This window comes from Balearica regulorum, chromosome 1, assembly GCF_011004875.1.
Source record: "Balearica regulorum gibbericeps isolate bBalReg1 chromosome 1, bBalReg1.pri, whole genome shotgun sequence".
NCBI lineage: Eukaryota > Metazoa > Chordata > Aves > Gruiformes > Gruidae > Balearica > Balearica regulorum.
Genome location: NC_046184.1, coordinates 25,643,517 through 25,670,865, shown reverse-complemented (window position 1 = coordinate 25,670,865; position 27,349 = coordinate 25,643,517). Strand labels below are relative to the sequence as shown.

The following is a 27,349-nucleotide window of genomic DNA, read 5'->3' as shown; positions in this document are numbered from 1 at the left end:
TCAATAAAATCAGAAATATAAGCTGAAGCATTCAGGACAGGATGTGCATCCCTCGGTGCCTTTGGATTAAGAGACTATTCAAGTAAGACACTGACCTTTCTTCATCCTGTAACATACCATTCACTAAAAGGTTAGCCTAGCAGGATGGATCCAGATTCCTCAGAAAGATCTCATTTTCTGCTCAAGAGGTATTTCCTAAGAGCAGGTGTATTGCTGCTTTACAGGGAAACATTTTAAAAAGAATTCATGTCATTTGGTTGCAGAATATCTAGTAGAATATCAAATATTCCATTTGAATTTGGAAATCTGGGATCTCCCAAGTTCTTTTTTAAAATTAATTCCTAATAATTATATATAAACATAGTTGCTATAAATCCAATATCTGAGAGGCCCTGTCCTGGCCTCTCTTCATTCAAAGTCCTTGAATGCAAAATTACAGTGATGTCTTCTGGACCAAAACTGATTTCAGTGATTTTTTTTTTAAAACAAAATTTATAAGAATGAGTCTGAAGGGGAAAATATTATTCTTACGTTTAAAAGAGTCTGGTTATGGTAAAAATGGCTGTCATTTTTAAAAAGGGCAGCAAAGCCAAACTGCATTGAGGACACCTTATCGGTCAATTGAAGGTATTATATTTTGGGAGGGTGGGGGGTGGGGGGCGGTGTATGTGTAACTGCTGTGACTTGCAGAGTAATATTTTTGACATAAAAAAGCTCACTATTATGGCAAAGAAATATTTTTTATTGTATGTGGGATATTGCCAGACTTTTGATTTTGCAGCAAGTTAACTTAAGGTACTTGGATAGTGATTATTTATTTTAAAAGACCATTTTAAACAACTACCTAAAATATTTTTTTTCTACTGTTTAACTAATTTGCAGGGGTTTTTACTGTAAACTCTATTTTATGAGACAAAAGTATGTATTGTTGGAAAATTTCATCACAATATTCATGCCAGTGAAAGCTTGGCTGCCTGTTTTCTCTGCAGACTTATGTAAATTTCTAGGGACCTTGTGTGAATGGAAGGAGTCTGAATTTGTGTCCATGGTAATCTGTTCAACGTGTAGAGGAAGTTACAATGGCATTAACCCATGAAAAGGATCAGTTGTTTTCATGGAAAGCAGTCAAGACATGCTTTGAATTCAGATAGTCAACTTAATCAAATCTGGACATATTTTTTTTAAGGGTTTCTCTTTGAAAGAGCTTAATGCTGGTCACCTGCTACAGTCAAAATACATCATTTATCTGTAAAGGGGCATAAAAATTTAAGTTAGCTGAAGAATGGATACATACCTGAAATAAAGAAAATTAAAAAATCCTGCAGTTATTTACAGCCTCTACTTGGGCAACTAGAAGCATGAAAATGCCATAGTTGTCCTGGCTCATTACCTGCCTTCTGCTGCTGGGAGCTGAGTGAATTCATGCGGTGCTTCCTTAGGACTGGAAACGCAGCAGCACCCATCCTCACTGCCTTCCCGGCTGCGGGGGGAGTCCTGCCTGAGCAGGGGTGGCCAACACACCTGAGAGGCAAGACATAGGTGGGCTTGAGCAAATGTGGTGATTCAGAGCCTTCTATCAACTGTCATAGGACACAACAAGAATTCAGGTCCAGTCCCCCATCTCATGTTGCTTTTCCTCAGCCGTAAGACGTGGTACAGCTGCCCTGGTAAGAAGAAAGTGATTGAGACTATATTCCCCTTTACCTTTACCAGAAGAAATTGTACATAGCAGCCTCATTTGGGTTTTTCTCCTGCATTTAAATTAAATTACAATACAAGGAAGAGTAACATTAGGCAACCTCTGTTTATTTGGCTATTGAGCAGAGATTTAATTTGCAAGATTAAATAATACCTGTCTCAGCTTCATCTGTTTCAGCTAGTGAAAGTAAAAGATCCTTCTGCTCCATATCTTAATTAATTTGCTACAGGATATTTCCACAGTTTAATGGTAGACTTATATTAGGGATGGCTTGCTTTTGATGATGTTGAGGACGACGAGGTTAAAAATAATAAATACAATTAATGTGATGAAATAAAAAGTTCAGTGTCTATAATTATGTAAGTTTTTTTACAGTATCTGTCTAGTGCTACCTGAACATTTTATACCAGTGTTAGCCAAATGAATTTGCTGTACTGCTGTGTGAAACTGCATTTTGAGAGCACTGTAACTACATTTCCTGGCCTTCCTTGAAAATGGCATTACCCAGCAGCTTTCCAGTGGGAAGAGGCAGGTCTTTCAATGCTGAGCTCTGAATTAACACAGCAAGAACAGCTGGTACTTGCCCCTAATCCAATTTAAGAGCTGTAAGTTCCCGGAATTATTTTCGTAAGAGCTACTGTGCCCTGTGCATGTTCACCAGTGGAGAAGTTTGGACATTAAAACTATAATGGGAAACATGGTAACTAGTCAAGACATAAGGGAAAAGACCATTGATGGATGATGACAGTGTAAGCAACAACATCATCTCATCAAGACAGAGGAAGAACAGTTAGGTAAGTACTGTAATGGCTGGCATTTTTACTGGACATTTAAATTGTCTTTCTCCATGGGAACAGACAATAGCAGCAAGGATTTTCTCATAAGTTGCAGCAAAAATAGACAGGAGACAATAGACAGGAGTCTACTGTTTAGGAGTATCTCTTGCCTTTACAGGAGGCATATGGGTCAATGGCCAGATCAGGCTATTCTTCTGGTTTTCCAGGTTAAACACAATTAGCTAAAGCAGAATGTCTAGAAAGTGCCGGGGGGGGAGGGGATATCAAAATAGCAGTATTCACCTAAATAAGTCTTTTCAGAGGAATAAGGGTTTGAGAATGAACTATACACTGCAGAATCACGGAATTGTGCCATTTGAAAATACCATTGCCCACGAATTTTTAGGTGTACTCTGTAGCATTGGTTAGGCCAAAATCTCCTCTGTCCTGTTCTCTTATAAGGGGAGTGAAAGCCAGTATTGTCTAAAACCAGCATTTGCTCTTTGAATATGGTGGATATTGCAACACATGCGTCACATAATCTGCAGTTCTGTAAGGAAGCTGCAACTGATGGATCTGAGATTTTTCCATTTGTTACGTATATCAATTTGCAGTCATGTTTTGCTGTCCCTGATGGAATTTCAGACTGTTAAGGGAGACATTGCTAAAAGCATCTAGGGACACATTCCCTCAAATCTAAGCAAGGGAAGAGTCAGTCATAGTACTTGCTCCAGCCGACTTCTCAAAGTTAACTTTGTTGCTTACCTGGATGCAAGTAGATTGGCTGTTACAGAACAATAAGTTATGTTTATTTTAAGTTTTAACAGTAGCTGCATTTCATCTAGGACAAGTACTACCACTGTTTCAAATGCTGTGGATCATTCATGTGTAGTATGCAAATAGCAGAGAAAGCCATATTGGGTCATACCTGAATTCACCATTCTCTGACAGAGACCACTGCAGATGCTTCAGAAAAACAGGCATGAAATCCCCCAGTAGGTAGAAGTGAGATGCTTCCCCAGTCTTTTCTCACACATCTCATCTATGCTAGGTGCCTCTCTAAATGTATTGTGATAACTCCAAATAGGCTTGATATCTTTATAGCTATTTTGAACTTCATTTAGCTGTTAGCCTCAGCGGTTTCCTGCAGTGATAATTGCCTGGATGTGAAAAAAGTGTATCCTTTCACTGCTTTTCTTACTTTCAGCCTTCTCATTAATGCCCCCCAGGTGTTCTTATTCTTCTAGAGAGAAGGAGAACAAAAGTTCCCAGTCTTCATCTCAGCAACATTCATTATTCTTTGTATTTGTTTTCTTCCCAAAATAAGCAGTCTTAACCTTTTCCATCTCCCTTTGTTTGGAACTTTTCCATAGTCACTTTTATCAGTGTACCCTCTCACCAATGTTACTGTGCTTAAATGTTTTTGAGAAGGCAAGAGCAGCACAGAATGCATTTTTCCAGATGAAGCCACACTGATGATTTGTGTTAAGGGGCAATAATGTTCTTTCTTCATAATTTCTGACATATTTCCAAATTTCTGCTTGGACTCCAGCTATACACTGAATGAAGAACTTGATTTAGCTGTCCAGAGATGCCCTGGTCACTTCTTTCCCAACAAAGTAAAAGTAGTTTAGTATTTCTCAATACTGGTGTTTTTCAATTATTTTTGCTGCTACATCTATCAAAGCTGCATATCATTTGATGGTGTTACATATTTACCTTGCTTGTTACAGCTCTCTGAACTTCCTTGAAACTATCACCCTATCCAAGCTAAATAACTGAAACATCAGGGCATTGCAACATTTTGGCATATCCTCTTGAATCTTTTAATTTAACCAACTGTATCCATTTCTGGAAAATTAGTAGATATTTTTAAGACTTCTAAAAAGTGGCATTGCTATCAAAACTGGAAATTTTTTTATTCTGAGGATCTTTGAAAAAGCTCATGCATTTTATTTACTAGAGGTTGGTGTCAATGTACTAATTTGACACCCTTGCTGGGCCTTGAATGTCAATTCAAATTATATGGCAGTCGTCACTCTTTAGTGGCTCATCTGCGGTCGCTATGTGACCTGGCACTATGCTGTGCACATTATATGAGTTTCTCAAGAAAGGCCTCTGCTGGTTTGTGTTCAAGAGCTACTTTTCAGATTTGCACCTGCATATTTCTCTAAGCTTTGTCCTTTTGGGCCATTTGGCCATTTTACATACGGTAATTGAAATCTTACTGGTTTGTTACATTGCGCTGATTGTTTCATCCTGCTACCCCTTAGGAATTCAATTTGCTTTTCTTTGCTGGACTCTGTGGTATAGCCATATTAATATATATTTATATTATTTGGGCTCAGAGTTTGTTTTGGTATAGAGTCAGCTGTATGTTCCTCTTCTCTCAGCAGTTTTATCTTCCCCAAGATGTTCTCCAGACCCTAGAAGTTTATACCCTCCTTGCTCACTCGCAGAAGTGAGTTTTAGCACCGTGTTCATTTTGCCTCTTTGGGCCTGCACACTTAATTGGAAGCATTTATAAGAAAACAGGCAGTGGGAGAACTTCTTCTCAGTCTATATGTAAACTTCCAGGCCATCCCCTATTCATAGCCCTGCATTGCTCAGCGTGATGTGTAAAGCAGGCTTCCTCCCTAGCACAATGGCAGAAGTGTCTAAATGGCTCTAGTACAAAGCGTCCTAATTACTTGCCCAAAGAATATTCACAGAAGACACTCTGAATCCAGCCTATTGAAATTTTTCCCCATACCATAAAACCTTTATATAAATATTCATAAGAGCAGGGGGAACAGGCAGACACGCTTCACCGCCTGCTAATTAATGCCTTTACCCCGGGTTTTAGTGCTCTACACCTAGACCAAGGGCAGGTGTCTGTTTATCAAGGGCTTTGAGGATCTTCGACACCCTACAATGGGAGTTCAGTGTTATAATCCCTTTCTAGAACTAATTCTTCATCACTTAAGAGCCCAAACTCCTTAGTTTTATTGGGAGTTGAGATCCAAACCAGCAAAGAGCTTACACAGGCGAATTCCCTGTGGGAATAATTTGATCGGTCCTGCTGTAAATTCACAAGTCACTTTAGGTGCATTGAAACCTACTTATGAGGTTTAAGGATGCTCAAACTATTACATTTTTAGATAATGTTTTCCCCTGGTTCTGGTTAATTGACAGAGCAATTCATTACTGTATTAATTGGCAATAAAAATCATTTAATCTTCGTAGATGAGTCATCGCAATTAACTGAAGACAAATTTAATAGTTAGATATCTTGTATTTAATTTCTTCATGTTATAGTGTTTAGTTTGTAGTAAAAATTTGCCTATGAATCATAATGACATTCTCAGGCTTCTTGATTTTTGTTTCGAAGATTTAATTTCTTACTGCTAGAAAGTCGCAGTTGATTTGCAGTTGGTTATTGAGTGTTGACAGCCGAGTGCCACAACTTTCAGTTGTATTGAACTAATGTGAACCTAGGAGGATTGCTGCAATGAGATTCTCAGTTCAAACCGTGTTATACACTCAGTGTAGGATTGCAACTAACAAGAGGTCAGAACCTCCATTTTGTGGTTCAGTGCACAAATTAAGGCTTTTCATGGAGTGCCACCACCACCTGAGACCTGGAAAAAAGCTTTTTACTGCCTTAGTGAAAGGTTGGATTATATGGGAAAATGGTTATTGCAGTAAGGTGAAATTTCATGTTTACAATGATTGATTAAACCATGTATCTATCATCTTATGGGGCTATTATTTCCACATTTTGGGTCAAACCTTGTTCAGCTAGGTTTATGTCTGCTGACAGAATTCAGCAGGGATTAGAGCAGAAAGAATATGAACTAACAAAACAGTGTTGTTTTTTGGGTTTTTTTTTTTGGGGCGGGGAGTTGTTTGTTTGTTGTTTGGGGTTTTTTTAAACCATAAAATTGTATCCTGTCTGCTATTACTGTTATGTAAAATGTACATAAATCAGACATTAGGAGGACGGGAGGAGAGGGATGTATGCCTATAAAGTGGTGTTGTGTTCTGTCTGCATTCACATGGGCCTTATATATCTTCCTAGACAGATTTACCTCCCCTCCCCAAGACGAAGACCATATTGATTAAATACAAATGAGCAAGATACATGACTCAGATCATGCAAAATATCTGGCACATTCCTGAGTCCCCATTCCCACATATTATTACTCTTTGAATTACAAAATTGTCTGAAGTTTTAGTTTTGTGGGTGATGTGGGACAAGGACTAGAATGGGACTCCTGTTTCCCTCATGGTAGTGTCTTGGACCTATGTAGAATCACAGAATTGTTTAGATTGTTTAAGATCATCAAGTCCAACCATTAACCCAGCACTGCTAAGTCCACCACTAAACCATGTCTCTAAGCACCATATCTACATGTTTTTTAAACACCTCCAGGGATGGTGACTCAACCACTCCCCTGGGCAGCCTGTTCCAGTGCTTGATAACCCTTTCAGTGAAGAAATATTTCCTTACATAAAACATGAGACTGAATTTGACCTCAAAATTGTATCAAATGGTAGCTGCAATATAGATAACAAGGTACTGAAGAGAATAAAAAATGAAGTCAAGAAAGGAAATGTGAACAAAATAGATTTTGAAATGGCATGACCTTATTTTATTTAATATCTCTTTTTTTTTTTTTTAATCTGATGGAAAAAAAAATCAAGTGTTAATATTGCTGTAGTTAGCTACAATAAACAATCACCTCTAGGAGCAATCAATACACCTTTTCATTTTCAGCAGTCTGTGAAAATAAAAATATTGTTCTATAGAAAAATATACCACATTTGTTTAAGTTTGATGAAGCAGAGGACCAGAAACTGATGGTTTGCTTTTCAAAACAAGAGCAAAACATGCTGGCCAGCAAGAGCCTAGTGTGAGCACTAAGTGCCTGGACTGTACGAAAATACAGCTGTGATGTGGTGCTCTACTTACATGGTACAGGAGTTGGCAAAGCATGGAGGAAAGCCCAGACCATCCACTTCCCTGTGGAGTTAGCATTCTTCTATAAATCCTCTAAACCCCAGGATTAAATGTGGATTCCATAAGGAATTTCAACATATCCCCCTTTTATGGATCTCTTTTATTTTTATATGACATGTTTTCCCAAAGAAATCATAGGAAAATAAAACAGTGACATTTAATCTGTTCATACTGACTTTTAATTTTTTAAGTCAACTTCAGAATTGCTGGAGCAAAATGATAAGTTATCCCACCAAAAGCAGAGGCCTCACTAATTAAACTTGAGGCTGTGTGTCCTGGTAGCTGTAAGGTCTCGATGAGGGTTTTGGGAACCCCAGCCCCATCCAGTAGCACCAGTCCCCCAACAAACAGCCAGCCCCTTCCCACTGCCTCAATGTCTGAGCCAAGCTCAAAGGTCTGGGAAAAAACCTCTGGTTGAGTGCACTAGATTTTTTTTCTGGATCTAAATGACATGTACTTCTTATTACAATCATTTCTGTGTTTAGGTAGTGCCATAAAGGTTAAATCCCAAATATATCAGGGTGAAATCTCTGTTAGTATTAGACTCTACTTAAAGTCCACTGTTACTGTTTAGCCTGTTCAACAGTGAGTTTTCCAAAGCCTTTTGTAATTGTAAACAACAATTGAAAAGTGAAACTTAGGTAGAAGACAGACACCCAAGTCCAAAGTTACCCACGTCCTGAAAATACTAAAAAAGAGTTGCCTGACTTCACAGGTACCTCAGTTCTTAACCTTAAAATTTCTTACAGTTTCTCAGTCTAGATAGTGTGGAGCAGCTTGGAGCCTATTTCATATCTAAAATATGTTTCTAATTTAAAGACTTAGTCATCTTTCAGGCACCTTTTCAAAATTAAACCTTATTGGAACATGTTAAAACACACAGTTGTAACGCTAAGCTCCATGTAAGGTATTAGTGACACTAATTCTCCTTTTCACTACATCCTGCTGGCTTGAAAACTCCGTGGACATCAGGAGACAGGTTCCCTTCCTTCCTCTGCCTGGGGAGCTGCAAATCTACATGGCAGTTGCTCCTCAAGAGCACCCAAAGGTCAGATACAAGCTATCTGCAGGAACAGGAGGGCCCCTTGTGTTTCTGGTGAAGGTGGCTGGAGGCCAGGTGCCCCCCAAAGCTGGTCTGTCACTGCCCTCCTCACCTGGACAGGGGAGAGAAAATATAATGAAAGGCTCGTGGGTCGAGATAAGGACAGGGGGAGATCACTCACCAATTACTGTCACGGGCAAAACAGACTCAACTTGGGAAAAATTAATTTAATTTATTACCAATCAAATCAGATTAGGGTAATAAGAAAATAACAAACAAATCTTAAAACATCTTCCCTCCACCCCTCCCTTCTTCCCAGGCTCAATTTTACCCCCGAATCCTCTCCCTCCTCCCCACCAGCGGCACAGGGGGACAGGGAATGGGGGTTGTGGTCAGTTCATCACATGTTGGCTCTGCTGCTCCTTCCTCCTCAGGGGGAGGACTCCTCATACTTCTCCCCTGCTCCAGCGTGGGGTCCCTTCCACGGCGTGCAGTCTTTCAGGAACAGACTGCTCCAGCGTGGGTCCCCCATGGGGTCACAGCCTCCTTCAGGCATCCACCTGCTCCGGTGTGGGGTCCTCCATGGGCTGCAGGTGGAATCTCTACACCCCCTCATCCTCCCTCCATGGGCTGCAGGTGGATATCTGCTCCACCATCAGCCTCCATCCTCCACAGGCTGCAGGGGGACAGCCTGCCTCACCATGGTCTTCTCCAGGGGCTGCAGGGGAATCTCTGCTCCGGCGCCTGGAGCACCTCCTGCCCCTCCTTCTGCACTGACCTTGGTGTCTGCAGGGTTGTTCCTCTCACATATTCTCACTCCTCTCTCTGGCTGCAGTTGTGCAGTTTTTTTCCCCTTCTTAACTACATTATCCCAGAGGCGCTACCACCATCACTGATTGGCTCAGCCTTGGCCAACGGCGGATCCATCTTGGAGCCGGCTGGCATTGGCTCTGTCAGACACAGGGGAAGCTTCTAGCAGCTTCTCACAGAAGCCACCCCTGTAGCTCCCCGCTACCAAAACCTTGCCACGCAAACCCAATACAGAATGGACCTATACATTAAGTGTCTTTGTTTTGCCTTTGGTTTGTGCTTTTAGTGTGCCAGTGTTTTTCACAACTTTTCTCTGTTGTTTCTAGCTGTCACGAGACACTTCCTTTTTCAAATGATGTGTTTATGCAATCAGTTACAATAAGGAAATGTCTAAAGGGAAAGAGTAAACATGAGATTTATAACATGATACAATCATAAGAAATTTCAATATGTATGTTTATATATTTATATACCCCTTTTTGACAAATCCTTGTAGATATACATATATCTGTATATACCTATGCGGATATAAAATTGTAAGGATTTGTCAAAAAATGTCAGTCTCTACATTTGTTTACAAGATTTTTATTGTATTGTTTACATTATGTTCATATATTTTTTGTCAAATAGAGACACATGTATTTTTATAGATGTGCAGTTGATACCAAGTGTCCATGATGAGCTTTGGAATTTTTCAGTCTTGATGTTGTGAATGTAGATCTTCCTCAAGGGAGTAGAATGGTTTTGGTATGTAGCATAATCCCTAGACTTATATGAATACTTATACAAAAATCATCCAGAGCAACCTCCCTTTTCCCTTTTGTTATTGAAAAAAGAATTTCACCAAGATATTTCAAGTAAATACCTCCTTGAAGCCAAAGATATTGCTGTCTAAAGAGCCACCTTTCAGGAAACTTGCTGGAACATGACTGGAGGGATAATGGTTGAGTAAAATCTGCAATTTCAGCATCAAATAAATGAGAAAGAAAAATATTTAATAATTAAAGACTTCCTCCTTTAGAGAATATATTTCTCTCAATCTCCCCCCTACCAGCATGTTCATGGGGTTCTGTCTAAGGCTGTTCATTAGAGTCCACAAGATGATTTTACCTTTTGAAATAGTTTGCAAAAGAGAAAGTTTCTGACAGCTTGACTTCACAGCCCCTACTATGCTAAAAAGCATTTATTTCAGTAAATGTGCCTTTGAGATGACTTGCATAAGGTCTACTCTCAAGAGTTTTAGACAACTATTACCAAAGCTGTAGAGCTTTACTGATCTGTAGATGTTAATATTAACAGGTGGAGATGCACTGGGGAAACATAGTAAAGACTTTTAAAAACGTTTCCAAAAGGCAGTTAAATGCAAACTCTGAGATTTTGGATATAGGACTTAAATTTGGTTTATTTTTCACTGCAATTCTGAAATGTCTACTGCAATGTTTCTCGTTTGTTGGAAAGGGGATTGTAAATGTTTTTACACTTAGGTGGTAAATGTAAGAGGTGAAGCACATATTCTTATTTCATAATTATATTTAGTACAGGTCTTGACACACAGTTTTGCTAGAAATCAAAATCATAAAAGTTTGTCTGTGGAATATCGAGAACATTGAGGAAGATCATGAAAATAAAATTAAGTTACCATTACTATTTATGTTTAAACTAAGTCCAGTTCTGTTCAACTCTATCTCTTTCCCACTCCTCTGGTAGCGCTAACAGAGAAGAAAATTCATTTTGGAACCAAATGCCTGTAGTTTCACTGACTTGACTGAATTTTCATTTGCTCATGTCTGATCTGGATTTAAATTTTTATTTCTGTGATTCTGTTAATTTACATGTGTTGCATTAAAAAACTATCTGGCTATGGGGAAAGGAACCTGAGTAGCAGCTGAGTGATAGAAAAGTGTGTCCTAGGAATCACAAATTGATAACTGCTTTTTTTTAATAGCAGTTCCAATTTCTGTCATAATCCTCAGTTTCCCTCACTTCATACATAGGACAATAGTGTAACATCTTTGAGGAGATTACAGTCCTCTTAAGTCCCTTCTGGTTTTGGCTTCAAACACCTCAAATACATTTAACATCTTCAGCAGCAAGCCAGTCATTCAGCTTTCCTGGGATACTTAGTTCTGTAGGTTCTTAAATTACTGGGATATCTTCGTATTTAGCTCAAGAGCTTCACAGGCACTTCATTTCACTCATCAGTGCATGTTCAGAAATATCCATTCTGGAAAGATAAGCACCACTCTCCCACCTAAAATGTGTATTTTCAGCTTCATTTCTGTGAGCAGACACTTGAATGCTACATCAGTTACCAGAGAAGCCTTAAAACTTGCTATAGCCAATGCTTCAACTAACTGTTAATGGCTGTGTAGGAAGCTGAAGTCTATCAGACCATTTTGCTCCATCTTCAGATGATGTCTAGTTGAACAATATCACAAATGGAAGGAAACGTCTAACATTTCATACTACTTTGCCTGTAGTCAGAGTGAAGGTGGAAGCAGGTATCAAGCAGATTGGATCACACCCTGTGGTATCCTGAGATCCTTCCCACTTTCCCCTGGCTGCTTAGAAATTTCAGAGGCTCTGCAAGCCCCAGGCATATAAAATTCCAATGGGGTAGAATGTAAATTGGTCAAACTGGAGGCCTTGTTCCTTGTGCATATACAAATGCACTGGAAAATTGTGATTAAATGTGATCTATAAACTTTAGCAGATACCATAAGGATTATTCCTGGCACTGTTCACTGTAAAGTTGTGACAAGTTAAGTCAGCAGAGTGCCTATTAATACTCTGGATCTTAATGCTAACTGCTTTTAAATGAAACCAATCCATCTTTTTCTTTTTTTTTTTTTTTTCTTTTTAAAGATTTAAACACAGTTTGTGTTAGTAAATACACACAACAATTGTCAAATTGTAAGAAGAGTTTTGTTTTGGCTTTATATTTAGTGCAGGGAAAGTCTCACTTTTTCAGTCTGTATTGGAATGAGCAGCCTACACTCCAGCATAATGAAGGGAACTGACTCCCTTTATAGATAGCCGAACATGTACCGATGCCTAAAATAAGCCTATACAGAAGGAACTGTGGTTAAAAAAAAAAAGATTTTTAAGTTTCTCTGAGGCTGGGAGATTTCTCAGACCCATCTTGACAAAAGATTTAGACACTTTGACTTTCAGGGAGAAAGAATATATAAAATTGTAGAGGTGGGCTATTACAGTGTTTTGGTGGTTTTAAGGATTTTACAGATGGCATTACAAAAACTAAATAAATCCATAAGAGAGCTTATTCAGGTAAATGTAGATAATTTTCTCAGAGGGATTTATAGATAGCTCCTGTCAGTTAGAACTTCAAGACTGTTAGCAGATTGTGCTCTGATTCTTTTCATTTCCTCCGTCAGTATAAATCAAGAATTATTTCAGTTCAGGCAATGAAGCTACACCTTCATAAGATGGATGAAAGGTATTAGAAGTAGGTCCTGTGACCTTCCTGTCAATGGAAGAAGCTAAAATAAGGAATGAAAATTGTTGAAGAACTGCTCTATTTATCATGAGAGGTCATTTTGCACAGTTTTAGCTGTGTTTAAGGTTCTGTGTTTACTTTTGGAAGTAGAACCTACATAATAAAAGTCTTTCTGATCTATTTAATTGTATTCTTTTTAAAGGTGAAAAGCATTGAGCATCTATTTTGCTAATCACATGTAGCTGCTTTTCTTTAAATTTATTATTATGCCAGTTTTGTAGTTTGTCTTCCTGTCTTTGACTTCGTTGCAGTAACTTTGTCTGGTGTCCCACTTCTTAGCCACCAGCCACGTGCAGTTTTTCTTCCAACTACCCAGTATAATCATTGTACTTATCAAACCATTTCGATTTCTTCCATGAGCCCTAGTTCTCCTCCAGTGAAGAGATTTGTGTCTTAATCTAAAAATATGACTTTCAAAATGTTTTACAGTGTATAAAAGAGCTGATGAAGAGTAGAGACAGTAGATTAAGTAGGACATAAAGACTGAGCTACCTCACTCTATTTGAATGAGCATCATCCAAGACTTTCATATTTAGGCGCAAATTTGTGCATCTCAGTAGCCTTCGGTGGTGTTGGGTCAGTTTGTGTCATGGAAAATCTGAACCTGGGTATATAGTCCTTTGTCCTTCTAAACAGTTTGTTGAGTGTCTGGCCAAGGTAAATGCATATTTGAATAAAAATTTTAAAACTGCTTGGCTAATTCAAGCCACTTGTCTTGTAGTCTGTCTCCAACAATAACCAGTAGCAAATGCCTGGGCAAGAGCATTAAATAGGGCAAATATGAATGACAGCTTCCCAGTATAGTCCTTCCAATTTCACCAGTGGACTTAGTGAGCCAAAAGTGGTGTCAGTGTGTTTAAGAGGTGTTTGTGGATTTCTCCTTCACAGATTTTTCAAATCTTTTCCAAACCTGTGTGACCTTCTGGTATTCACAGCTTCCAGTTTCTGCAGCGTCAGTAACGCAAATGTACATAGTAGAGATCTCATGAGACACAAGTTGTTTAAAATGAGAGCTTTGTATTTCTCAAAGAGAAAATGATCACATATTTTCAGTGAATGTACACATCTTTGCTGGCATCCCAAGAATTTCTATGCTTTTCCTTGGCTTAAGAACCACAGGTTGAGTCCTGCCCCTATAAATTGAAATTCCCGTCAGTTTTAATACCAACACATCCTTTATGTCCATGACTGTAATACATTGCCATTATCCACTTATACTAGATGAAAACTTATGACTTTAGAGTCTATCCTCTTTGCTCCCATCTAGTTCCAACCCCCCTGCCATGGACAGGGACACCCTCCACTAGACCAGGTTGCCCAAAGCCCCATCCAGCCTGGCCTTCAACACTTCCAGGGAAGGGGCATCCACAACTTCTCTGGGCAACCTGTTCCAGTGCCTCACCACCCTCACAGTGAAGAATTTTTTCTTAATACCTAATCTAAATCTCCCCTCCTTCAGCTTAAACCCATTACCCCTTGTCCTATCACTACATGCCCTTGTAAACAGTCCTTCTCCAGCTTTCCTGTAGGCCTGTTTAGGTACTGGAAGGCTGCTATAAGGTGTCCTTGGAGTCTTCTCTTCTCCAGGCTGAACAATCCCAACTCTTTCAGCCTGTCTTCATAGGAGAGGTGCTCCAGCCCTCTGATCAGCTTCATGGCCCTCCTCTGGACTCGCTCCAACAGTTCCATGTCTCTCCTGTACTGGGGCCCCCAGAGCTGGACGTAGTACTCCAGGTCGGGTCTCACCAGAGCGGAGTAGAGGGGCAGAATCACCTCCCTTCACCTGCTGGTCACGCTTCTGTTGATGCAGCCCAGGATACGTCTGCTGGGTCATGTTGAGCTTATCATCCACCAACACCCCAGAGTCCTTCTCCTAAGGGTTGCTCTCAGCCATTCTCCACCCAGCCTGCAGTTGTGCTTGGGATTGCCCCAAACCATGTACAGGACCTTGCACTTCGCCTTGTTGAACTTCATGAGAAGGGCTTACTCCTCAAGCCTGTCAATGTCCCTCCAGCGTGTCGACTGCACAACACAGCCTAGTGTCATCATCAAACTTGCTGAGGGCGCACTTGATCCCACTGTCCATGTCACCAACAAAGATGTTAAACAGTGCCAGTCCCAGTACCGACCCCTGAGGAACACCACTTGTCACCGTTCTCCACTTGGACATTGAGCCGTTGACCGAAACTCTTTGAGTGTGACCATCCAGACAATTCCTTATCCACTGAGTGCTCCATCCAGCGAATCCACGTCTCTCCAATTTAGAGACAAGGATGTCGTGCGGGACAGTGTCGAATGCTTTGCACAGGTCCAGGTAGATGATGTCAGTTGCTCTTCCCTTATCCACCAATGCTGTAACCCCATCATAGAAGGCCACCAGATTTGTCACACATGATTTGCCCTTAGTGAAGCCGTGTTGTCTGTCACTGATCACCTCCTTATTTTCCATGTGCCTGAGCATAGTTTCCAGGAGTGTCTGTTCCATGATCCTGCCGGATCTACAGCCTGTAGTTCCCTGGATATTTCTTTTTTAAATTAGGGTTATGTTTCCCCATTTCCAATCAGTGGGAACTTCACTGGACTGCCACGACTTCTCAGATATGAGGGACAGTGGCTTAGCAACTTCATCTGCCAGCTCACTCAGGACCCGTGGATGCATCTCATCAGGTCCCATGGACTTGTGCTCGTTCAGGTTCCTTAGATGGTCTGAAACCTGATCTTCTCCTACAGTGGCTGGTTCTTCATTCTCCCAGTCCCTGTCTTTGCCTTCTATGACCTGGGCAGTGTGGCTAGAGCAATTGCTGTTGAAAACAATTGAAGACAATTGCTGGTTGGCCCCTCTTCCCTCCAGGACTTTGTCCCAAGGTACTCTACCAAGCAGATCCCTGAAGAGGCCAAAGTCTGCTCTGCTGACGTCCAGGGTAGTGAGCTTGCTGTATGCCCTCCTTGCTGCCCTGAGCACCTTGAACTCCACCATTTCATGGTCACTGCAGCCGAGGCTGCCTTTGAGCTTCATGTTCCCCACCAGTCCCTCCTTGTTGGTGAGAACAAGGTTCAGCATGGCACCTCTCCTCATTGGCTCCTCTATCACTTGAAGGAGGAAGTTATCATCAATGCATTCCAGGAAGATCCTGGATTGCTTATGCCTTGCTGTGTTGTCCCTCCAACAGATATCAAGGTGGTTGAAGTCCCCCATGAGGACCACGGCTTGCGAATGTGAGGCTGCTCCTATCTGTCTATAGAGGTCCTCATCCACCAGTTCTTCCCAGGACCAAACCACGTTGGCAATCTGAATGCATAGTTAAGAGTGCCAATGCCTACTGTACACATGGACCATCAGTGCCCCATTTGTAGAAAATCTCACAAATGGACACATTACCCAAATGTGTCCCAGTTCCCATAAATAAGTAATTCTGATGTCAGAATCTTGTAAATGCTGGCTCGGCTGCAGGTACAGCTTGCAAGTTCAGGCTGAGTGGAGGTAAAACCATAAGGAGGTTGCCCTTTTGTCCTCTTGAGTCTAGCAGCTGGTATCTCTTGACACTGCACTGTCAAAAAGGACAGGCGTAAAGGGCTGGTAGAATTACAGCAGCCCGGTATAAATTACAGTGCCAGATTACACCTGTGCTTGTATCCTGTGTAGCAAAGGAGTATGTTGAGTGTAGCATCCCCAAACATATTCTGTGTCTCGGGCACTGTCCTCAGAATAACCTTTTTACCAAGGCTTAGGAGAGACGTCTCTGGTGGATACTTGGGGCTTTTGCCTCAGCATCTGTCAAAGGATTCTCCTCGCCAGAATTCAGGGGGTTAAGGTCCCATTTCCACTTCTCTGACTCATTATCCTGGCCAAAACTAGAGGCCATCCCTCAAAGACATTTCTTTCTGTTAATCTTTAAAGCTATTCATTTTTTTTAGCTTTACATATGAATAAATACACATTGAAGATCTGAATGTTTCATTCACAGCGTAAATCAAAAGCAACTCAACTGAGACCAGTAAATGCAAAAGGAATATCAGATTCACGTCAGGAGGAAGAAAACCTGGTTATTTATACTTTTTTAACAGGAAAAAATATATACAAGATCTTGTTAGTCCCAGCACTATGCTAGAATCAGAAAACCAACTTCTCTGTTTGCTCAGCATGACTGAACAGGAGACAAGGTCAGCCGCAAATCAGTCGGTCCCACCACCCCTCGTGAGCAGAGGGGGAAGCATTTGCCACCATTATTCCTGACTTCATGGGCCTTGGGCAATGGGGTGAGTGCTATTTGGACAGAATATAAAGAGAAACAAGTCTCTCGGCCTCAGACAGAAACCTTTGGTTTTGAAGGAGGGTGGAAAAGGGAATAAAAAGCACCTAATGGTATCTGCATGTCTCCTTGACAGGCATAGAAAGATAACCATAAAACTGGTTAAAACATGATCCTTCAACTTAGCTGCCTTATTCTATGAATAAATCAACAGTCTGTGGAAATATGTTCAACAGTTTCCTGGAAGCAGAACAGAACATTAAGGATTTTTTGCTTCATAAAGCAGCACCTCAACCAGTAAAATTCTAACTATTTTGGGCATTGGCTGAGGATGGCAGTCAGTGTCACAAGAGTCATGCTGACTGTCAAGCTGATCAAGCTCAAGTATCAATATTATAAGTTTACATACAAAATCACAAATTTGACATCAGTTTTGCCTTTTGTGAAGATGTTCTCATTATTACTGTATTTATTTACATTAAATGAATGGAATTTAAATACACTATTTGAACAGAATTACCTGCTGTCATATACCATGAGCAAAAGGGATGTCAATTTGTTAACTTATAAAATAAAATAAAAAAATAAAATAATAAAATAAGAATTATAAAATAAAATAAAATAAAATAAATAAAATAAAATAAAATAAAATAAAATAAAATAAAATAAAATAAAATAAAATAAAATAAAATAAATTTCCTTCCAGCTGGTTTCTATACTCTTAGCTGGTCAACACTGCCTGTTTACACAGCAACGCTTTATAGGACACATGGCTGTGTTTTGCGAAGGCAGTATACACAAGTAGCTCAAGGGAAGAATTGCTGCATTCACTTGTCCTCATACACTCACACACAGCTTTTCTCTGACACCCGTGCTAGCTATGATTCCTCAGTCCCTGCCTTCCCCAGATGAAATTTGCTTTCCTCCTTCAATTTTGCCACATATTTGTAGTGGAAAGAGGCAAGACCGAAACCGCTGACAATCCCTGCAGACGGAGAAGGCGCATGGCTGTGAGTCTGCTGTGAAGGGGCTGTGGGAGCACAATACGTGAATAGCAGAGGAAAGAAGGTGTATGAACTGCTAACGTCTCCTGGCATTTATAAAGACTTTCCATAAGATTTACTGGGTCTATAAGTGTGTAATGCACCAAAAAAAGTGAACCTTGCCCCTTTTTTTCTTGTTCATTGAAGCTATTGCTCCCTGTCCATCAGACCTCCATGTGGAATTTAAAAAGTGGTGGGACGCTCTCACGCCCAAACCCTGCTTAGTTAGCATATGAATGCTCAACTAATTGTTTAAAGTAACAATTAAGAGGACAATAGATAAAGGAGGAAACTGGAGACAGCAACTAACACCTGTGAATCAGAACTGAAACAGCTTTCTTTTACATAATTAATTAAAGAAGCAAGCACAATGCACACTGACTTGAAAATGTGGTCCAAAGACAAGGCTGGTGAATGTAAATCCCTTTTCAGTGCCGTTACTTACATGTAAGGTTTGATCTTTTTGTAAAAATCTTAGTCATGAGTGAATGTTGCGAAGTGTTGCAAGGGTGGTTTTTTTGGCATAGGGGAGAAAGGCAAGAGAAAAACATTTAAGGGCAATCGCAATTTCATGGAGGAGGCAGAAGTGCTGATGAAGTTATTTTATTAAAACATATGGACTTCAGATAGGTAGCAGCAAGTCATAGTAAAACACAGAACATTTCTAACCTTGCAAATAGCAATTATGGTTTAACATCCTGTAATCAGCACTACATACTTTTCTGCATTAAAGAAAAAGAAATGGATGCTATGAAGCTGTTTCATTAAATTGTATTTATTGCAGAATGTGAGCAGAATTCTGTGGCTCTTTCTCAAGGAAGCAATCCATATGTGTGCTCTACGTGCTCATATGCAATTATTTCTTAAAATAGGTTATATTGTGCTTCTCTAGAACAGTATTTAATGAAGCTAGTTAACATTATGACTCTCAAAATGACAATCTCAAAAAGCCTGTATCTGCAATTTACATATATTAATAAGTATTAGGGGGCATAGTCATCTATTTGCACACATCAGTAGTGTTGCTACAGCTGTACTGACATAAAAAGGATAATGGTGAAGGTTATTCAGTAGTCAGAATGAATCAATGAGTATTTATACAGTTAGATATTTCTCTCTAGAGAAATACAGTGTCATTTAAAAGTATCTAATATCTAGCCTTCTGCCTCCATAACGTTTATGGAGGTACAAGTAACTTCACACACTTCAGCTGTAATATTGCTGCTGAGAGTACACAGTGAAATGACATTTTAGAATAATTTGTCCACTATCTTTAAATGGTGTCAGTAGTACAAAGTTAGAGAAAATATGTACGGTCCTGACCACACTGAAGCCAAAGTTTAACTTGCATTGACTTCCGAGTAATCTAGACTAGTTCTTTCTAAGGGACATCAAGGAGGTGGTTTCTTCAAGGGGAAATGGTATTAATTGCAAAAGAGAAAGTGTAGTTGTGATGAGAAATTGAGAGAGAGAGAGAGAAGAAAGAAAGAAAGAAAGAAAGAAAGAAAGAAAGAAAGAAAGAAAGAAAGAAAGAAAGAAAGAAAGAAAGAAAGAAAGAAAGAAAGAAAGAAAGAGAAAGAAAGAAAGAAAGAAAGAAAGAAAGAAAGAAAGAAAGAAAAAAGAAAGAAAGAGGAAGGAAGGAAGGAAGGAAGGAAGGAAGGAAGGAAGGAAGGAAGGAAGGAAGATAAAAAACTGGGTAGAACATAAAGAAAATAGACATAATGTGAACATAAAGAAAAAACTGGGTGAAATGAAGTTTGGGGAGAATACATACATCAAGTCTTAAGCTAAGAGTTAAAAACTGAATAACAAACTACATTCAGATAAACTGAAAAGTGCTTCTGTTTGCTTTATGTCCTCTATGTGCTATAATGTTGATGGTATTTATATACTGTTTAACCATTACTTACCATTCAAAGTCCAAGATAAGGACAAAGTAAATAATTCCTCAGGACTTAAAGCAGTGGTTATCTTGTTGGAGGGGGGTGTATCATCTATACTTCACGTTCCTGTTAGGCTTCTGGTTTTTATAATGTAAATTCATTACTCTTTTGCAGATTTGGTGTACGGATACTATAGGCAACAGCGGAAATTGATTGAAGAGATTGATTGGTCATATACAGGTAAGCAAAACTGTCTATTGAAGAACTCATTTTGCTTTGATATTTTCATGTTCATTATTGTAACTTCATGAGCCTGTTATGTCTGTATACCACTTTCCATATGCCTAAACAATTGCTAAAGTAAAAATGTAGGAAATGGAGTGTGAAAAATTACAGGAATGTTACAACGGGAGAGACTATTTTCATTTCTTACATCTGTTACTTTTTTGAAGAGAAAGTTCTCATCTTTAAAAACTTAACCCTGAGACATGACTTACTGGATGAAGGCTGGGCTAATAAATCGTTAGGTGCTCTTTTATCATCTGAATGTTATTGTTCTAGCAAGTTTGAAAAGCAGACAGGCTGAAAGAAGGCACAGCATATTGTGTGGGTAAGAACATATCCATGTACTGCATATGACCTTCTGCACTTTGCTTCTGAGCACCTGAGCATCCTTTCCAGCTTCCACCCTGATTCTCCTAAAAAAAATCAGTCATTTGGGCTCTCTTATTTACATAAAGAAAGTTATACCCTTAAATTCTGCACAACCTTTGCCTCATCACAGAAGGACTATGGAAAATTCACAGTTTGCCTCCTAGATTCTTCTGTAAAAGTCAAGCCACTTCTACTAATATTGGAAAGATAATTTTGTCCTAAATGATAGGTATATTTTAGCCAGAATGTAAAAAGGGACTTCCTGAGAATATGCATAAACTCTTACATTTTTAATGATTTAAGTTACTGTTTCAAAAAAACACCAATTTATGAAAAGAAATAAGGGCTGTCAGATTTCAGTGTTTCATATATTTGGTTCAAAATATGTTCCTGTAGTTAAAGAAAGTTTCACCATTCTCTTTCTTTCTCTCACTTTCTTTCTCATTTTTATCTTCCAGGGTAAAACATATCTAACAAGTTTTGAACCTAGAGAGAATTGAAACAGGGTAGTCATAAACCCTTCAAAATGAGATTTATAATGAAAACTCCCACTTACACACATTGTACTGCAAAATCCAAGCATAAGATCAACGAATACAGTATTTCATGTTCAAAATCCATCCATTTTTTAATATTGCAGTTAGTGGAATGCAGGGATAAGCCTCCAGGATTACAGGTGACCAGAGGGCAATTTATGAGTTTACTTTAAAGAATAGCGATGGGATAAAGATAGCATAGGATGTCGGAGGACAAAGCTCTTTCCTAGCCTGCACAGAGCACCCACCCGCTGGGTGCTGGGTTTACTGGGTATTTTGGATGGCAAAACAGCACGGACTTTGCAAGCCAGTGAATTCAGACCTGTTGGTTCTCTCCCTTAAAATGTGAGGTACCTTCGTGTAGTCATCTCACTTCATGTGCCTTGCCCTAGCGACTACTGTTGGCAAAGCCTTTCTCCCTCTTCAGACCTATATAGACAGGTGCATAGGGTGACTGAACGTGATAGGAGCCCTGCTCAGCAGCGTGTGCCCTGATCAACAGCCTCCTGCCCCAGCAGCATCCTGTCCCTGGTCCTGCTGCCTCACCAGGTCCTCTGCCACGTGGGCTTAGTGTGCCCCTGGCACTCATAACACAGCCAGCTCCAGCAGCTGCCAACTGTATTGTGAGCCGTGTAGTATGTAGTGATTTCCTGAAATACCAGGTCATTTGTTCACGGCATGAGGAAATACACGAATTCAGCTTTCACTTAAAACCCCACGGTCTTCATGAATGTGAAGAAAAATTACAAATTTTAACATTGTATGTCGGAGGCACAGAAGTCTGAGGCATATTGATTTTGATCTCATTTATTTATTTATTTATTTATTTTAATCTCATCATTTTATTCCTAGGGCAAGCGATATCAAGTACTGTATGTATAACTGCTATACCTAGCTCAGATATGTGGTTTCAAGTAATAGATTAACATGCACATTTCTGAATAGATGACCTACGCTTAGTCAGTTCATCCTTTCCTCAGACACCAGTTATATTCCTCTGTATTATAACTCGCTCACTGAAAGACCTGAAAAATTAGCCTCTGTGCACCAAAGAAGTGTTACGAGTGGGCCTTGGCATTCTGCGAGCATGGAGTTTAATCCACCATAACTCAGAAAAATCTAACTGGCTTGGTAAACTACCCAGAGTTTGAGCAGATGTAATTCTCTATATCAAGTAAGAAATTTCAGATACATTAGCCACAGTGGGTCAATACACTCCTTTACTGGGATGGTGCTGTGACATGAAAGTAAAGTGGAACTGGAGAAATAACTTGAATCTTACCTGCTGAAATCATGCAATTTCTGAAGATGAAGTTTCATAATAAAGCAATTTCACATACTATAATTTATGTGACTCATCATCAGATTTTTGACTTTCAGGTAAATGTCTAATGAAGGCATAAATGTTACTGGAAACATTTTGTAGTACTTCTAAGAGCTCTGCTTCAAGCCATGACAAATCCTGCATTTGCAAGCATGAATTTAGTTTTTTTCTGTCCTATCTTTGCATATATTTGCATAAACAAATACAGTGTTAAAGAAGTGGAAAGTGCAAGTGCACATTAAAGATGCATCCAACTTTTTTCAGGAATAAGTGGTTCTTGAAGCTAGTTCATTAGTGAAATGACTTTATTTTAACAATGTTACATTGTATTTTTCATTAAAACAGTGATAGAAATAAAAAATTTATAACAACATGAATATTTTCAAATGATGTCATACATCAAAAGTGAATCCAACCATTTTTGTTGTAGAAAAAACAAGTCTACTGAGAAAGTTCATTTCCTCAAATCAGTTACATACTAATTGATGACCAAAGATCATTTAGATATTATTTGGCTGCACTAGTAAGGTTACGCAATCTCATATTATTTCAAACAATAAAGCAAGCAATATGAGCTTCAATTATTTCTCTGTCATGCATATGAAAGATTACTTTTTATTGATGCTTTGTTTATCTGCATTGTTTTTGCCAGAAGTAATGATATAGTGCTGGTTTCCTTTTGTTTTGTTTTGTTTAAACATGGCTGGTTGATAGAAGTCCATGAAAACTCCAAGTCTGAATGTTCACATGTAAAATTATCGAACGATACAACAAAGAAGATTTTCTTTTCCCAGTGAAATTTCCTTCTGTTGGGTTTTCACTCTTGGATTTGGGTTCTTGTTTACAACAAACAAGTTATGTTGTGTAGAGGAAAAAACAGACCTGGATTTTGCTAAAGGCAAGAAATTCTAAATAGCCTTCCAGGAATTACAAAAGCTGAGGGTTTTTAAAAATTGGATTTACTATGTAAATGAATAGCACAGCCAGTTCAATGTTCTTTGCCTCATCATTCAAGGGTATTAATTTCAGTTTTTGCTGCCATTCATTATGTGATACACTGATACACAATTGCCTTATAAATACTGGCAACTCTGATCGTGAACAAAGGGTGATTTTAGTATAAACTCTTGGGTCTCTGGGTATTCAAAGAACAATTTGGTTGTTTGCAAGCAGAACATGAATCATATTCCTCTTTTCTCTGGGGGAAGATTCATGAATCACAGAATCACAGAACAATTTAGGTTTGAAGGGGGCCTTGGAGATCATCTGGTCCAACCCCCTGCTCAGAGCAGAGCGGACTTCAAAGCTGAAGCAGGTTGTTCAGACCTTGTCCAGCAGGGTTTGGAAAATCTCCAAGGAGGGAGATGCTGCAGCCTGGGCAATGTGTTCTACTGTCATTTTGAAGAATTTTTTTCATTTACCCAACTGCAATTTCTCTTATTGCAACTTATGACCATTGCCTCTTGTCCTTTCCCTGTGCACTGCTCTCTTGATTGCTTTTACATAGCAGTAGACTTCAGCTAGGTTCCCCCTCTCTTCTCCAGCCTCAGCAAACTCAGGTGCCTCAGCCCCTCCTCGTACGTGAAGAGCTCCAACCCCCCATATCATCTCAGTGGCCCTTAGTTTGTTAATATCCATCTCATACAGGCTTGGGGAGGAAGTCGAAACTGGACTCCGCATTCTTGATGTCACCTCACTTGTGTGCAGTAGAGGGAAATAGTCACTTCCCTTGTCCTGCTGGCTGCACTCCTGCTAATGTAGCCCTGTACTTTCATGGTCTTCCTGGCTGCAAGGGCATACTGCTGACTCATGCACAACTCATCTGTCAGGATAATTAATTATGAACTTTTCAGATAATTTTTAATATCTGGTGTATCTCAGTAGTAAAACTTGGCAGTACATTGATGATACTCTTCTGACCCTTGCACCAAAACTTGCCAGAAAAACAACAGCTAAATGTAATGGCTTGTTGGTTTTGCTCCTATGTTGAACATTGAACTGCTCTTGTTAAGCTTAAAATTGTTATCATTCTATGTCTGATTCAACACCCCCTGGAGATATCCCCCTGGTTTATCATTCCCCATTACTGTCACTACATAGACAAACCCCTGGTTGTCAGTTGAAAGGCTGTTTTTGCCACTCCAGGTCCTGGAAATTTGCACCGATGGCTTCAAATGTTGATGCCTGTAGTTTGTCTCAGAAATTAAAATGGCCTTTTTTTCAGTGGTACTGGGAAAATGTAATTCTCTTTCTTGCCCAAACAAGATCTAATGTTTTAATTTCAAATCTTGTTCTATCATCTTTGAGTACTGAGGACATTCTACTGCAAATGTTCATAAAGTTTATGGGAAAGTTGTTGCTTATATCCATAATAATGTACAAGAGTATGTTACTTTTTGCTCAGTCTTAAAAGTGAGCAAGGATCTTCACTATCTATCTCAGCTGTGACTCAAGAAAATGTTTTCTACATTGGTAGCTAATTCTACATATTTTGTGAAACATCTCCTGCTTCTATTACCCCACAATTTGATCCTGGTAAACTGGAAAGTTTCAGGGTCTCCTCTTGTCATCATCCTCCCCCTGTCTCCCTGTTCGGCAGCCATCTACTGGGAGGATGGAGAAGGCCAGGCATACAGGCGTTGCTTTCTGCCCTGCAGCTGCAGTGGAGAAGAAGCTGTGCTGGAGTGTTTGCGTGAGTGTGGGCACCCATGCATGCTCCTTATGAGACAGCTCCAGGCGCAGGACCAAGGGAGGTAGAGGGTAGAGGCGTAGGGCCTGGGTCCTACCCATTGCAGGCCAGGGTGGAGTATGAGAGAGGAGCCATTTCGTGAGCCAAATCCTGACAATCGGGCTGTGTGGGAGAGCGGGAGGCACCAGCAGGAGCCTGCTGGAGGTGGGATCCAGGAGCTGCTGGCTGAACTGACTGATTTAATCGGACAGTTCTACCAGATCAAGCTGCAAGGTCTCCAAGAGAGCCCTGGCCAAAAGCTGATGAAACCTCTTGCCTTCACTGGATAGATAAAACTGTGCTCTGGGGAGGTGATACATACCAAATTAAGTTAACTTTTTTCTTGCTAGCTAACTACCATGGCAGTATCAGCATAACTGTGTGAGAAGATCTGGTCTTTTTATCACCTCCTGTGAAATAAATCACTTTGTGTTTTATATTCAACAAGTATAATCATGACTGATGTGCTGTATCTGTTGTGAGTAATAAAGAAAAGCCTATATTCTTGGGCCCTGTGGGTTCCTTCTGTAAAGGGTGCAGCATAAGAAATGAAAATAACATTCATTCTTTTATTAACTCATATAAAAATAGCTCTGCAGGGGATCTTTTCTTTTTTAGTAGACCTTATGCTTCAGAGGCTGTCGTACCTTTCCTTGCATGATAGCTCATTACAGGTATTTACATCCCACAGATCAAGCAGTCAGTCGTGGTTCCAGTGTTTTGTCACTAAATTCACAAGCTCGTTAATTAAAAAGCCTATGACATTATTATGGTTTTGGGAAGGCTGATGATTCAGCAACAAAAAATTACAGTGTTATGCATCTGTTCACATCAAAGAGACAAGGTGTCCTCAAGTGGGAAACTACATGCTGATATTGCTGGCCATAGAGAAATCCCTTTTATGATACCTCAGTGTACAGAGTCAACAACACAAAGCCTGTTATTCAACACAAATAAGATGTCTATTCAGTATATTTTTCATCAGACTTTTGAATTCATGTGAAGCGATATGGTTTGGAAGAGTTTGTTTGAAACGTCCTTTCTGTTCAATCGGGAGACCTGATCTTTGAGCAGTAGAAAACTATTAGAAGCAAAGTGCAATTTATTTAGCTTTGATTCAGTCAATATTTGTAGGATAAACTGAGTGGAAAATTGTTACAAGGGTTTTTTTTGGAGGGCAGGTAAGAGGATTAGACTCCATATTCAAGGACCTTTCAAAGTTTTGTAGGACAGGCATGAAGAACCACATGCTGGTATTCATATACCTCACTGGTAAAATAATAGCATTTTTCTGTCAACAAAGATTTAAGTGATCTGTTTGCCAGAGTTTCCTGGTAAGGAACTCTGATAAGACCAGTTCCTTCCCCTATTTCATTCCTTAAATGCTATAAGCAAAGGAAACAGCTGGGTCATTTTCAGAAACTGCACAGCATCTCATTTTGAGCATCAACTAGATTATTCCAGCACAGGAGGGTTGGTTTCTGAAGTGTGGAAATCAAAGCGTGAGGTATTTGCATAGCGTGGCACTGCTGCTTTGATAAGGTCTGGCCAGGGGTCAGAAAGATGTGGATACTACCCATTAACTAAATGTGTTGGGAAATTAAAAGCTTTTTTAGAAGTGCTGTCTTTGGAAATACACAAAAGTAAAATGAAAAAAGCAGATTGTGGATATTTCACAGTAGACTACAGCTTCTGGTTAAGCCTCTTTGCCCTTCAAAACGATCATAAAAGCATCCTCATATATATACTACTGAATGATTTCTCATTTACAAGTGCATTCAATCTGTGCTGCAGTTGGAAGGATATGTTCTTGAGGACTACTTGCTTACAAAATGCACAGATGATTACTTTGAGATCATCATCACCTCCATATCAATATGATTTATGGATTTGTGAAGTTTAGAACCCAGCAAACAATTTTCCCATTGCTTATGTTTACAGACAGCCTTGCTTTACTCACCTGTTACAGCCTATTTGTTTAGGACTTTCTTACAAACATTTTTACTCAAAGGCTATTCTGCTGTTTTTGTAACAGTTTGGGTTTTTTTTTTCCTAATGTGTTCAAATCCCATTCAGTTCAGTTAT

The 27,349-nt window shown here is 39.6% G+C and overlaps 1 protein-coding gene across 6 annotated transcripts in view; it reads left to right on the top strand.

Annotated features, from left to right (window-relative positions):
• The window catches only part of PTPRZ1 (protein tyrosine phosphatase receptor type Z1), a 143,253-nt gene that overhangs the window by 21,896 nt on the left and 94,008 nt on the right, over positions 1-27,349 (top strand). For all 6 annotated transcript variants that reach the window (XM_075743185.1, XM_075743177.1, XM_075743167.1 and 3 more), the window contains exon 2: positions 20,197-20,262. In XM_075743185.1, the coding sequence (XP_075599300.1) occupies positions 20,197-20,262 (66 nt within the window). The remainder of the gene's footprint in view (positions 1-20,196; positions 20,263-27,349) is intronic.